This window comes from Aedes albopictus, chromosome 2 (assembly GCF_035046485.1).
Source record: "Aedes albopictus strain Foshan chromosome 2, AalbF5, whole genome shotgun sequence".
In the NCBI taxonomy this organism is placed as follows: Eukaryota; Metazoa; Arthropoda; class Insecta; order Diptera; family Culicidae; genus Aedes; species Aedes albopictus.
In genome coordinates this window covers 502,926,205-502,939,985 of record NC_085137.1, presented here as the reverse complement: position 1 = coordinate 502,939,985, position 13,781 = coordinate 502,926,205, and the positions used below count along the sequence as shown (strand labels likewise).

General features: G+C 41.7%; 1 protein-coding gene across 1 annotated transcript; it reads right to left on the bottom strand.

The window, feature by feature from the left end:
• Window positions 1-381: 381 nt before the first annotated feature.
• Window positions 382-7,445, bottom strand: LOC109409915 (zinc finger protein 91-like). Its single transcript, XM_062849391.1, has 6 exons — window positions 7,104-7,445; window positions 6,114-6,236; window positions 5,610-6,050; window positions 5,067-5,549; window positions 1,480-1,773; window positions 382-1,412 (listed from the first exon to the last, which is right to left on the bottom strand). The coding sequence occupies exons 1-6, from the start codon at window positions 7,347-7,349 to the stop codon at window positions 429-431; spliced, it is 2,571 nt and encodes an 856-aa protein (XP_062705375.1). The 5' UTR covers window positions 7,350-7,445; the 3' UTR covers window positions 382-428.
• Window positions 7,446-13,781: the final 6,336 nt, after the last annotated feature.

The following is a 13,781-nucleotide window of genomic DNA, read 5'->3' as shown; positions in this document are numbered from 1 at the left end:
ACGAGCAATTTAAAAAAATGTGTGTTTCCAACACAGTCCCTGTGCGGCATGGGCGCTACTCAAAAATGAGAGTTTTTATTTTAGAGAGCTGAAGGCCTAGTCCTTGTTGCCACCCCGCCGTCCCCTACACAGAGAAAATTTTCTACTCAGTGACTGAGTTGGTCTTACTCAGAAATCGAAAATTCCTTTGTATTCTTACTCAGTTTCAGCTAAAAGTGGGACAACCCATTGCCAATGGGTTGTCCCACTTTTAACGGAAACTGAGTAAGAAAACAAAGGATTTTTCGATTTCTGAGTAAGACCAACTCAGTCACTGAGTAGAAAATTTTCTCTGTGTATAGCGTAGGTAAATAATAAATAAATCACAAAAAAAACATCCAGTTAGTTCAAAGAATCTTTTTTCAAGCTTCCTCATTTTGTCCTCCCAATTAGGACTCATCCATTTCCTGTTTGATGGAAACGAATTCTATTTGTGGCGATTGCGCTACCTTCGCCGTAGACGCAACCTCCCTAGTACTTTCACCCCCGGAACTAATCACCATACTCCCGTCCTTCAACCGGTGCATGCGCACAACGTGATGTTGGAGATAGTGCTGATCCTTGAACCTGGCACCGCATACGTCGCAGGGGAAATTCCGTTCCTGCAAGTGCTTGCTTATATGGCGCGTCAACTGGTTCTTCAAGTGGAACCTATCCGGACAGTGGGGACACTGAAGCTTGGGCTCGGTGTGCCGCTTCATCCTGTGATATCTGGCTTGGACTTTCCCGACCAAATTTTCACCGCAAATGTCGCATTGGATGGGGCAGTGGGCTTCCTGGAAGTGGTCGTTCAGTCGCCAGTTGGCGTAAAACACCTTAGGACAGTGCGGACATGGCAGGGCGGGTTTGGAGGAATTCTTGGACGAGGACGGTCCGTGCTGTTCGTCGATGTGATTTTGCAGGCGCGAGTTGTTAGAATACGTTTTGCCGCAATGGGGACATTTGGAGTTGTTTCTCGAGGTTTTCGGTGAAGATTTTTTATCCTGAGGGTTGGGTTGTTTCGTCGGTGTAGAATCTTTGTCAGGGCTCTCGCCTGAAGGTTCCTGACGTTGAGCCAATGTTTCGACGATTGGTACTTCCACCAGCAATGCGATGTTGTCGTTTTGCAACCCATTCTCTGCGGCCAGTTCCGGATCTTGAAGGTAGCAGTCTTTGAAAACTCTATGAACTTTCAGATAAGCGTTCTCAACATTGTGGACCTTGGTGAAATGAGTGATGAGACTGTCCGCGGTTTTGAACTTGTGACCACACGTTTCACATGTAAGCTTACGATCCTTCAGATGTTTGGTAAGATGAGCCACGTAGAATGCCTTGCTCTGAAGCTTCTTCGGGCAATGAACACATTTGAATAACTTCTCACCGTGGAGCTGCGTCTGAAATGATGCAAAGGAATAACATGAGTATGATCGACCTCAAAGGAGAAAGGGGTAATTCACAGACCTTATGATCACGAGCCTCGGTCGTCCCGTATGAAGTTATGCCACAAACATCGCAGACGATTGGTTCATGGCAGCATTCTATGTGACCGGCTAGGATAGTTGAATCCTTGAAATCCTTATCGCAGTGGGGACATCTGGTGCCGGTTGGCCTCCAGGCAATCATTTTGGAAATTTCTTCAACCTCATGGGACGTGCATGTGTTCGGTCCGTCCATTAGTTTTTGTTCTTGGGAGTCAGATACGGTAGGATATGGATTCCCTTCAGTCAACTCTTGTTGGTTCGAGGCACATGAGATCTGCAAAATAAGTAGCATAAGGAGTGTTCTTATGGTAATCTAGTTCTGTACATCTAACTCAGCTACGTCCGTAGCTCCTCCCGGGATCTTGTAGGTTTTCAAAGGTTTTCTTAGATGTTTTCAGAGTTCGTTCTTGAATTTTCTTAATAGGTATTTACTCCCAGGAGATTACTCCAAGAACATCCGGGAGAATCCTCCGGGATTTCCTTCGGAGAATCCTCCGGGATTTCCTTCGGAGAATCCTCCGGGATTTCCTTCGGAGAATCCTCCGGGATTTCCTTCGGAGAATCCTCCGGGATTTCCTTCGGAGAATCCTCCGGGATTTCCTTCGGAGAATCCTCCGGGATTTCCTTCGGAGAATCCTCCGGGATTTCCTTCGGAGAATCCTCCGGGATTTCCTTCGGAGAATCCTCCGGGATTTCCTTCGGAGAATCCTCCGGGATTTCCTTCGGAGAATCCTTCGGGATTTCCTTCGGAGAATCCTCCGGGATTTCCTTCGGAGAATCCTCCGGGATTTCCTTCGGAGAATCCTCCGGGATTTCCTTCGGAGAATCCTCCGGGATTTCCTTCGGAGAATCCTCCGGGATTTCCTTCGGAGAATCCTCCGGGATTTCCTTCGGAGAATCCTCCGGGATTTCCTTCGGAGAATCCTCCGGGATTTCCTTCGGAGAATCCTCCGGGATTTCCTTCGGAGAATCCTCCGGGATTTCCTTCGGAGAATCCTCCGGGATTTCCTTCGGAGAATCCTTCGGGATTTCCTTCGGAGAATCCTCCGGGATTTCCTTCGGAGAATCCTCCGGGATTTCCTTCGGAGAATCCTCCGGGATTTCCTTCGGAGAATCCTCCGGGATTTCCTTCGGAGAATCCTCCGGGATTTCCTTCGGAGAATCCTCCGGGATTTCCTTCGGAGAATCCTCCGGGATTTCCTTCGGAGAATCCTCCGGGATTTCCTTCGGAGAATCCTCCGGGATTTCCTTCGGAGAATCCTCCGGGATTTCCTTCGGAGAATCCTCCGGGATTTCCTTCGGAGAATCCTCCGGGATTTCCTTCGGAGAATCCTCCGGGATTTCCTTCGGAGAATCCTCCGGGATTTCCTTCGGAGAATCCTCCGGGATTTCCTTCGGAGAATCCTCCGGGATTTCCTTCGGAGAATCCTCCGGGATTTCCTTCGGAGAATCCTCCGGGATTTCCTTCGGAGAATCCTCCGGGATTTCCTTCGGAGAATCCTCCGGGATTTCCTTCGGAGAATCCTCCGGGATTTCCTTCGGAGAATCCTCCGGGATTTCCTTCGGAGAATCCTCCGGGATTTCCTTCGGAGAATCCTCCGGGATTTCCTTCGGAGAATCCTCCGGGATTTCCTTCGGAGAATCCTCCGGGATTTCCTTCGGAGAATCCTCCGGGATTTCCTTCGGAGAATCCTCCGGGATTTCCTTCGGAGAATCCTCCGGGATTTCCTTCGGAGAATCCTCCGGGATTTCCTTCGGAGAATCCTCCGGGATTTCCTTCGGAGAATCCTCCGGGATTTCCTTCGGAGAATCCTCCGGGATTTCCTTCGGAGAATCCTCCGGGATTTCCTTCGGAGAATCCTCCGGGATTTCCTTCGGAGAATCCTCCGGGATTTCCTTCGGAGAATCCTCCGGGATTTCCTTCGGAGAATCCTCCGGGATTTCCTTCGGAGAATCCTCCAGGATTTCCTTCGGAGAATCCTCCGGGATTTCCTTCGGAGAATCCTCCGGGATTTCCTTCGGAGAATCCTCCGGGATTTCCTTCGGAGAATCCTCCGGGATTTCCTTTGGAGAATCCTCCGGGATTTCCTTCGGAGAATCCTCCGGGATTTCCTTCGGAAAATCCTCCGGGATTTCCTTCGGAGAATCCTCCGGGATTTCCTTCGGAGAATCCTCCGGGATTTCCTTCGGAGAATCCTCCGGGATTTCCTTCGGAGAATCCTCCGGGATTTCCTTCGGAGAATCCTCCGGGATTTCCTTCGGAGAATCCTCCGGGATTTCCTTCGGAGAATCCTCCGGGATTTCCTTCGGAGAATCCTCCGGGATTTCCTTCGGAGAATCCTCCGGGATTTCCTTCGGAGAATCCTCCGGGATTTCCTTCGGAGAATCCTCCGGGATTTCCTTCGGAGAATCCTCCGGGATTTCCTTCGGAGAATCCTCCGGGATTTCCTTCGGAGAATCCTCCGGGATTTCCTTCGGAGAATCCTCCGGGATTTCCTTCGGAGAATCCTCCGGGATTTCCTTCGGAGAATCCTCCGGGATTTCCTTCGGAGAATCCTCCGGGATTTCCTTCGGAGAATCCTCCGGGATTTCCTTCGGAGAATCCTCCGGGATTTCCTTCGGAGAATCCTCCGGGATTTCCTTCGGAGAATCCTCCGGGATTTCCTTCGGAGAATCCTCCGGGATTTCCTTCGGAGAATCCTCCGGGATTTCCTTCGGAGAATCCTTCGGGATTTCCTTCGGAGAATCCTTCGGGATTTCCTTCGGAGAATCCTTCGGGATTTCCTTCGGAGAATCCTTCGGGATTTCCTTCGGAGAATCCTTCGGGATTTCCTTCGGAGAATCCTTCGGGATTTCCTTCGGAGAATCCTTCGGGATTTCCTTCGGAGAATCCTTCGGGATTTCCTTCGGAGAATCCTTCGGGATTTCCTTCGGAGAATCCTTCGGGATTTCCTTCGGAGAATCCTTCGGGATTTCCTTCGGAGAATCCTTCGGGATTTCCTTCGGAGAATCCTTCGGGATTTCCTTCGGAGAATCCTTCGGGATTTCCTTCGGAGAATCCTTCGGGATTTCCTTCGGAGAATCCTTCGGGATTTCCTTCGGAGAATCCTTCGGGATTTCCTTCGGAGAATCCTTCGGGATTTCCTTCGGAGAATCCTTCGGGATTTCCTTCGGAGAATCCTTCGGGATTTCCTTCGGAGAATCCTCCGGGATTTCCTTCGGAGAATCCTCCGGGATTTCCTTCGGAGAATCCTCCGGGATTTCCTTCGGAGAATCCTCCGGGATTTCCTTCGGAGAATCCTCCGGGATTTCCTTCGGAGAATCCTCCGGGATTTCCTTCGGAGAATCCTCCGGGATTTCCTCCGGAGAATCCTCTGGGATTTCCTTCAGAGAATCCTCCAGGTATTCCCTGAGTTTCAAAGGTTATTGCCTGTTAAAGAAAATTACTTAAGAATTCCCGGTTTTCAAGGGTTTTCGAGGTACCTAGTAGACACCCTGATAAGGCTGAATTAACGCTTGGAAGCACTTTTGGTGCTGATTTAAGGCCTAGAATAAATGCTTACAAACCTTATGATCGTTTAGCTGATCAGCATTATCGAGAGTCATTCCGCAAAGTATGCAAATCACGACCTTATGAACTGCTTCCACGTGTTCCAGAATCCTTTCTCGCTCATCGAAACGCTCCTCACAAATCGGACAACAATCCCCCGTCCATTTCTCACTCTGGTGATCCATTTCCGTGCCCGATTCCGACTCGACTTCCTCTTTGACCCGAACACTCGCCTCCTTGAACACGTCCATAGCTTTGCGGTCTCCCTGATCACGTGCCTTCAGAGCCGCGTAGATTTTCTGAAAGTGCTCGTTCGGGTAGTGATGCCGCCGGTAGTGCTGGCCCAGATATCGCAGATCCTTGCACTGTTTCTCGCAAATGTCACACGGATAGCTTTCCGCCCTGAAATGCGCATCCAGATGCGGCTGATAGGTACTCAGTAGGTGGAACGTTTTCGGACAGTGCGGACAGAAGAACTTCGGCTCCCGGTGGATTTTGGCCTGTAGAAGTTACGGGAATTGTTAAAAAAGGATGTATGGGATAATTGGAACCAGGTTTACCTTATGATAGGACATTCGACTTCTACCTTCGAATACGCGATCGCATTTGTCGCATTTAGTCGGTTTGTGGGAATCTTTGACGTGCAGTTTTAGGGCTGCCTCGTGAAGAAGGTCCTTGGCGCAGTGAGGACATTTTGTATCGACGGTTTCTTTCGCTGGGATTTCTGCCAAAGGTTCTTCATCTACCTGCATATGATCATCATTTTGAGATGTCTCTTCCTGCTCATCGGAGTCAGCTGGTGATCGATCACTTGGGCTGTCAAACCTATCAACTTGCATCGGAAGATCCAAGCTGATGATCTCTTGCTTGACTAGTAGATCCGGTACGTCTGGTGTCTTTTTGGGCCTGCAGTGGTTTGAAGTATGGTAGGCTCGAAGTTTTTTCGATCGAAAGCTCTCTCCGCATTCGGAACACTTAAGGTAAAATCCATCGTGATCCTCCTGTAATGGTGCATCCAAAGATAAACAAGGTGTTTTCTAGTTTTCAGATCTGATTGGACTTACGTGAATATGTTCCCAATAGCTACTCTCATCAAAGGCTCGTTGGTCGTCACACAACGAACATGTATGCAAACGATGGGAGATCCTTTCTTCAGTACTATACGAATCCTTACTTTCATTCGCTACCTGTGGAACGACGACAAGTTCAACTTAAGTCTCTGATATTTTTTTGCGTTTTTGAGGAATCATAAATCAAATAACCCTGCAAACCTATTATTGGTAACTAGTGTTCAAACAGGTTGGTGTAAATACGATGACGGGGTTATTTTCAGCTATTCTAATACGAAATAATAATGTAAGGTTTTTATCTAATTCCCGTCTAGCTGAACACTGACCAATTCATACTTTAAAATGCCACATAGCTTTTGTGGGGGTGTAATTTAAGATCAGTGCAATAATCTGGCGAAGTGAAAATTTAACGGTGATGAGGAACAATTCAGCTTGCTATTGCTTTGATGCGGTTGGCTTCGGCATACGTAAAACGAGAAGAATTGTGTACAACTTCAATGGAGTGAAATTGAAACGTGAAATTTTACGTAATTATTCGATTTCCAGTGCTATAGGAGCTGGTTTTTGTTGGTCTACATCTTTTTGCTTCCATCTAATGAGTCATTAGCAAAGGTAAGTTGGAATATCTTTAATTATCGGCTATTTTCGATATAATATGACGGGAATTAGCGCTTATGACGAAGTAAATTTCTACAATATGCTTTTCTATTACAGATTTAATTCAACAAGGCATTGCAGCAGGATGGAAGTTTCTGTCATTTCGGCGTATGTACTTCTTTGAGGTAGAATGAAACTGGTAAATGAAGGTATGTAGTAGAGTTTTGTGTTTACTTTTTTGTCTAACTAGTTTTAGTTCTAACTAAAACTAAATTCTTAATGATTGTCAAAATAGCAACAAGTACAACATACCGCTAAAAACTGAGATTTAACCATGAACCTCGTTAAAAAAAATCCTCCAGATAAACTTGCTATTCATGTCCTTACCTCATGGGTATCCAAATGGTTCCAAAGTCCACCCTTGCCCAGATAGTCTGCATTGCAAATCCCACATCGCAACACTAATCGTACCATACACTCGGTCCTGTGCTGGGGTAAATCATCCTCGGGGAACCGACCAAGGCAAGCTTCACATTGCACCTCCTGTACGGGTTCTGCCTTCAGTATGATTTCCATGCTGGCGATCGTTTCCGCCGTATGATTTGATTTGGTGTTCAAATTGCAACATTTCATGTGATCCACACATGAATTGCACAAGTGATGCTGGAAAATAAAGCATTAATTGGCAAGGATAATAACTTGGCATGTTAATCCATAGAGACTTACCGGTGTCAGTTCAGGGGCTCCTTGCTTACAAAACGAACAGTGCATTGCTGAGTTTGATATTCTATCTTACGTGAAACAAAATCTTCTATTCTAATTTACAAATAAAATACGACTTCGAGTACAAAACATAACAACATTTAATACCGATGTTGATGTTGTTTGTTATAGAGGGTACGTTTATGTAGCAGGGTGGATGGGGTGAATTGGTGGAATGCACTTTCTGTCAATTTGGTTCTCTCTTGTGTGATTCGTCTCTTTTCGATGCTCTCAGAGCAGTGATACCAGATGTTTTGTTTTTAGTTTTGTAAATCTGGCGTTCGATTTGAATAGGACAGCATAGGAATCACAGCAGCAATACGGCATATTAAAATCAAATATTCAAATATCGTATTTGGTTGGACCGGTCCGATCACCATAGGTACCGGAAAATCCGGATTTCCGGATCCATGTTTTTAAGGAGTGTATCGGAAATTAACTATAAACATTCAGGATGCTCTATCTCGAAGCATGTTTGGTCTTATCATTTCGGTTCTTCTATCAAATCTTCACAATACAGTCAAGTTTAGAACAGCCTGAAAAAAATTGAAAAATGTTTAGCATTATTGAAAATATTGTAGAATGAATACATCTCACAAATTAAAGTTTTGGACAAATTGTTGTTTTTTAAAGATTTTTCAGCGTTTCAATAACCTGTAGCGAATAAAACTTGTACGGCGAAAAATCCAAAAAATATTAATTATTGTTAGCAGTTATGTACACATAACATATCACCGAACACCAACTTAAAAAAAATATTTATGATCGAAAAACCCTCAACATTTAAAAAATGACCTATCCTAAAAAAACACTAATTTTTTGTCGAACTTTGACAGTCTGTTTTAAATATCTTCAAAGGTTATACAATCCCGTTCTCTACTAAAGCTACCTCGTCGTTAAGTTTAAAAACATTTCCAATTAAAAAAAAATGAATCATCAATTTGATGTATTTTTTATTTGCGTAAACGTGCTTTGAATGAGCATAAAAAAATAGGGTCCCTGAAAAATGACCTTTTTTCATTTTTAAGAATTGCGCTAAAATGGAATCGAATTTTTTCTTGAAAAATTTTTTTTACCTATATTATGAGCAATCTGGGAAAGAATATATTTGCGCTAATATATTTTAAAAAATCAAAAAAAAAATCCATTTTTTCCGCAATTTCAAATTTTTAAGAGGTGTCCAAAATTTCAAGATCATGCGTTTAAACTTTGAGATTGATGACCATGTAAAATAATTATTTTTACAAAAGCAAAAGTGCAATTCCTTTTTCTGAGGATTTATATAGTACTTCCAAAAATAAAATTATTTATAACTTGAATAAATTATTTTTTAGGATGTTTTGAACATATATAGTTAATTTCCGATACACCCAAGGAACAATTCGAAATCATTAATAAGCATGCATGTCGAACTATTGCTGGTTTATAACATCCGCAGCTGAACAAAACCAAATGCTGAATAATAAGCTGAAATGATGCTATTTACATTGTTAATAAGCCAAAATGTAACATTTGGCACGTATGTGAATAGCAATTTAATTATAAGCTTAACAAACGTCAGCAATTTATGTTTGTTCGATTTGTTCTTACTAGCTTTAATATAAGCTGAAGAAGTACTTTTTTCTACGCGTTAAAAAGCTTATGTTCCACAGTTTCCGGTAGCTGATTATTGTGGTCTACATAAGTTGAACAAATGCTTTCGAAGTTAAATACTTCAGCTATTGTGGGAACGTTCAATAATGGTTTAACAGTAAGCTATATAAACGAGTTTATGATTTATTTGTTCGATTATCACTTTTCGATTGAACAAAAGGTCAAAGTGATTATAATAGAGCAGTACTGGAACGTTCCTCATTATTAAATATGTATTGATGATTGTTGCACACCAATGCAAAATATTCGAAACAGTTGCTAATTTTCGTTGCAATTTCAAAGTTGTAGTCATCTTCACAACTTTTTTTAAATAAATATTTACAACCTCCCATAAATCTGAATATTGTCTTTCATAGCATTGCGAAGATGTTAGACTCTCAGCGAGTAACTTACCAATTCCAGGATGGCGTAGTCGGCAAGGCATGCGACGGGTGATTGGGAGATCACGAGTTCAAATCCCAAGTTGAGAAATTTTTAGAAGAGCTTGTGTGTTATAAATGCGTTGAGATGCGACAAATAAACATGATTGGACTATAATTGCACCTCGCACTTCAATTTATTTTTGTTTTCGCAGCAGGTTATTATAGCTGAATACAAGTTTAATAAGAGGCTGATATAACACAGTTTACTTCCGACTGTATAGCCTGTATCACGCTTGCAGAAAAGATTGCTGAATAACTTCTCCACTTTTGTTTGAACAACGCCTGATTACAAGCTGTGATGAAATAATGTTAAACTGCAATTCAATCAAATGTGGAATAAAAATGTCATTGCAATGTTGGTTAAATGAGTGAATGTTCCTTGGGCAGTCCTTATACAATACAATATATGGGATTTTCGGTAGGTTAGTAGTAATTTCGGTACCAAGCATCGTAAAATTGCTTTGGCATATTGTATCTGACCGGCCTGGAATCATAAAACGTGTTGACTTTGAAACTGTGATTTCGGAACACGCTTCCCGTGGGCCATGGTTGACCATAAACACTTTAAGGTATCCTAGCCATAACAATGTGGTTTTCAATATGGTATAAGGACATGCTCCCAAAAATATGGATTTTTCGAAAACCACGGTGATTAGATCAGTCTAACCAAATATTTTCCCGATAGATGATGAGTTTCTGAGTTGAATGAGCTAAAAATTTCCATAATCGATGAAAAATTGACGGAGATATGATCATTTCAATTTCGTGGGTACTCGGGTTCCCTGCCGGCCTTCCACGTAATAAAAAAATGCAGGAGCCCCTCTCCCTGCCCCTCCTCACTTTAAAATTTGGTCAACCCCAGTAATAGATGTATATTCACGAGTTCTAAGATCTAACAGAGTTCCAACATCCTAGTCTCAATAACCTTTAAAATATCGAGATTTGAAATTGAAAAAGGTACCCGGGTACCCTGCCGGCCACATAAGTTTTTGTTAGATAGATCGAAGTAACCATGTCGAAAAAGTTTAAACTTGTTTATATTCTACATTCCGTCAATAGACTCAATTTAAAAACTGATTTTTAGCTAATTTCCGTCAATTAAATTTTAATTTTATCTCTTTAATTCATGGATAGCGAAAATGTAAATCACTGGTAAATATTGATGTTAACTAAAAGCCTATCAAAGATACATAATTCGCGATATCTTACCAACATTGTGCCTTAATGCTGATGACAGTATACTTTGATCTATCTAGCAAAGAATAGTTAAATTTGCTTGAATTGTTTCGTTTTCCATATGAAAATCCGGTTTTATTCAATATATCTTTTTAACTATGAGAGATAGAATATTGAGCTCTACGGAAAAAATGTGCGTCATTGATAGGACTAAAAGTGCTCGGAACAAAGTTTTTACGAGAAACGAATGAATTAAAAGTTATTGCAAGAAAACTGAATTTCATGGATCACCCTAACATGATTCTTTAAAAAAAATATAAGTAAGGAACCATAAGAGATAGAATAATGGTTTCTTCGGCAAACTTGCTCCAAATAAGTTCTTTTACAACTTTGTAGAACATTTTGTAAGCATACATAAAGCTATTAACCCTTCAGCGCGCGCGCTGTTGTAAAAAGTGCAACGCTACCAAAAAACCTCGCTAGTCGTATACAGCGCGAGCGCGGTGCAGATTCTGTTGCTTTATGGCGCGCGTCCTGAAAGGTTAAAAAGCAAATGTTTGGATCAGCTAAACTAGAGAGACCACCCTAATTTCACATTGATGAGAAAAAAGGTCGAAAAATATGAAGAAACTTTCCCAAAGACATCATGTATCTAAAACTTATGGTTTAGGCACAAACATTTTTGTCTTCGTAAATACGGCTCTGGACCCATTGTGCAATGAGGAGATAATGGCATTCATAAAGACCCAGAACTACCTTAGCACGGACTCTTGAAAAGTTCTCCTGAGGACTATCCCTAATGGGAATGACGTCGAACTGGTTCTCACCTGTTCTCAAGATGAACGTTGAGACCATGCAGACGCTGATAAGGTGGAGGTTCAACACTGCATATATCACACTGCCAAACTACGCCGGGTGAAGAAAGGCAGGACTAACGACCGTGACCAGACTGTAATGCATCCGTAACGCAATTGCACTCAAATGAGTGGCACTCACGATCTCATAGTAGTTGATTTATTTTCCCGCCAAATACGACCACAATATAGTTTTCTAGTAAAAGATGATCGATCTTACCTGTAGAAAATTAACCATTATGAGTAAGGGCCCATATAGCCGAGGCGGTAAACGCACGGGTATTCAGCATGACCATGCTGAGGGTGACGGGTTCGATTCCCGGTCGGTCCAGGATCTTTTCGTAAAGGAAATTTCCTTGACTTCCTTGGGCATAGAGTATCTTCGTGCCTGCCACACGATATACACATGCAAAAATGGTCATTGGCAGAGGAAGCTCTCAGTTAAAAACTGTGGAAGTGCTCATTGAACACTAAGCTGAGAAGCAGGCTTTGTCCCAGTGAGGACGTTACGCCAAGAAGAGAGAAGAGAGAGAGAGAGTCAATATTCAGTGTAATTCTATATGTATAAGACATAACCGTTTATCAGTTCATCAGTATAACCGTTTAGTATACTATAGTTAATCAGTTTTTTTTGTTGTGCCACCCGAAAACAGTTGATTGTTCAGTCGATCCTAATTCCAAAGCTAAGTTATCAGGTATCAGAAGGCCGGCTCCAGAGGCACGTTATCCTTCATTTGGGACATTTGTGCCATCGCCATACATATAAGCCTATTACATCATTTACCTGAGGGAGAATGGGACAAGGGATGGAATGGTATTAGGAAAGCGAAAGGTGACGAAATAGGAAGGGGTACCCTAGAGGAGGGAATGAACACATAAGCGCAACGAGAGCTCATAGCCCATACCACCACGGCACACTGTTTCCAAAGGCCCAGTTTCGTGATCGAAATTGTTTTGGGCATGAAAAATTGATTTTAGAGGTTTGGTGCCTTCGAAGAAGTATATCAGAGCCCTTCTTTTGGAAGTATCACTAATGTGATTAATCCACCTAAAAGTGAGATAGAAATTCGAGTTTTTTCATAAGTGAAGATAGCGTGTTTATGTCTTCAGCAAAGTTGTAGAAAATGTCATTTTGAGAAAACTTGCCGAACAAACTTTTGCTCTATCTGCTCAATTTCTAGAGATAGGGGCCATTATTTATGAATGGCCCCTTAAAATCAGTTTTTTTGTTGTAACTTTTTCCAGACATTTTTGGGAATTTTCAAATGTTCTACAAAGTTATTAAGCATGACAAAATACGTATTTCTTCTGAAGACGGCAACATTGTATCTATGATAATTTTTGAGATATTTACTAATTTATTTTTAAAAGTAGCATTTTTTACGGTTTTGTGACATTTACAGAGGCAAAATGGGGCAAGATTTTTCAATTGAATATGAAAGAAGTTTATAATAGGTGTAAATTTTGTTTCAATTCAGACTGGACACTTGCTTCCTTGACAGTAAAATTGAGCTATGAAATATTTTAGTTCGTAACTGAAATTTTCAAAAAACTCAAAAAGTATTGAAGATAGAACTTTGTCGTCTTTAAAGAAAACATGCATTTTATCATATATAATAAGTTTGTAGAACATTTGAAAATTCCTAAAAATGTCTGAAAAAAGTTACAATGAAAAAACTTATATTTAGGGGTCGTTAACAGAAAATGACCCATATCTTTCAAAACGGAGCAGATAGGACAAAAGTTTGTTGCAAGAAGTTGTTTGATAGACAAGAATCCTTCTTTTGCAAGTATTACTCTTGTGATCAATTCACCTAGTAGTGAGATGAAAATTCAGTGTTTACCATATGTAAATATAGTATACTGATGTCTTCAGGAAAGTTGTAGGAAATATCATTATAAGAAAACTTGCCGAACAAACTTTTGTTCTATATGCTCCATTTTGAAAGATATGGGTCATTTCCTGAAAACGACCTCTAAATATCAGTTTTTTCATTGTAACTTTTTTCAGACATTCTTAGGAATTTTTAAATGTTCTACGAAGTTATTATATATGACAAAATACATGTTTTCTTTAAAGACGACAAAGTTCTATCTTCAATACTTTTTGAGTTTTTTGAAAATTTCAGTCACGAACTATAATATTTCACAGCTCAATTTTACTGTCAAGGAAGCAAGTGTCCAGCCTGAGTTGAAAC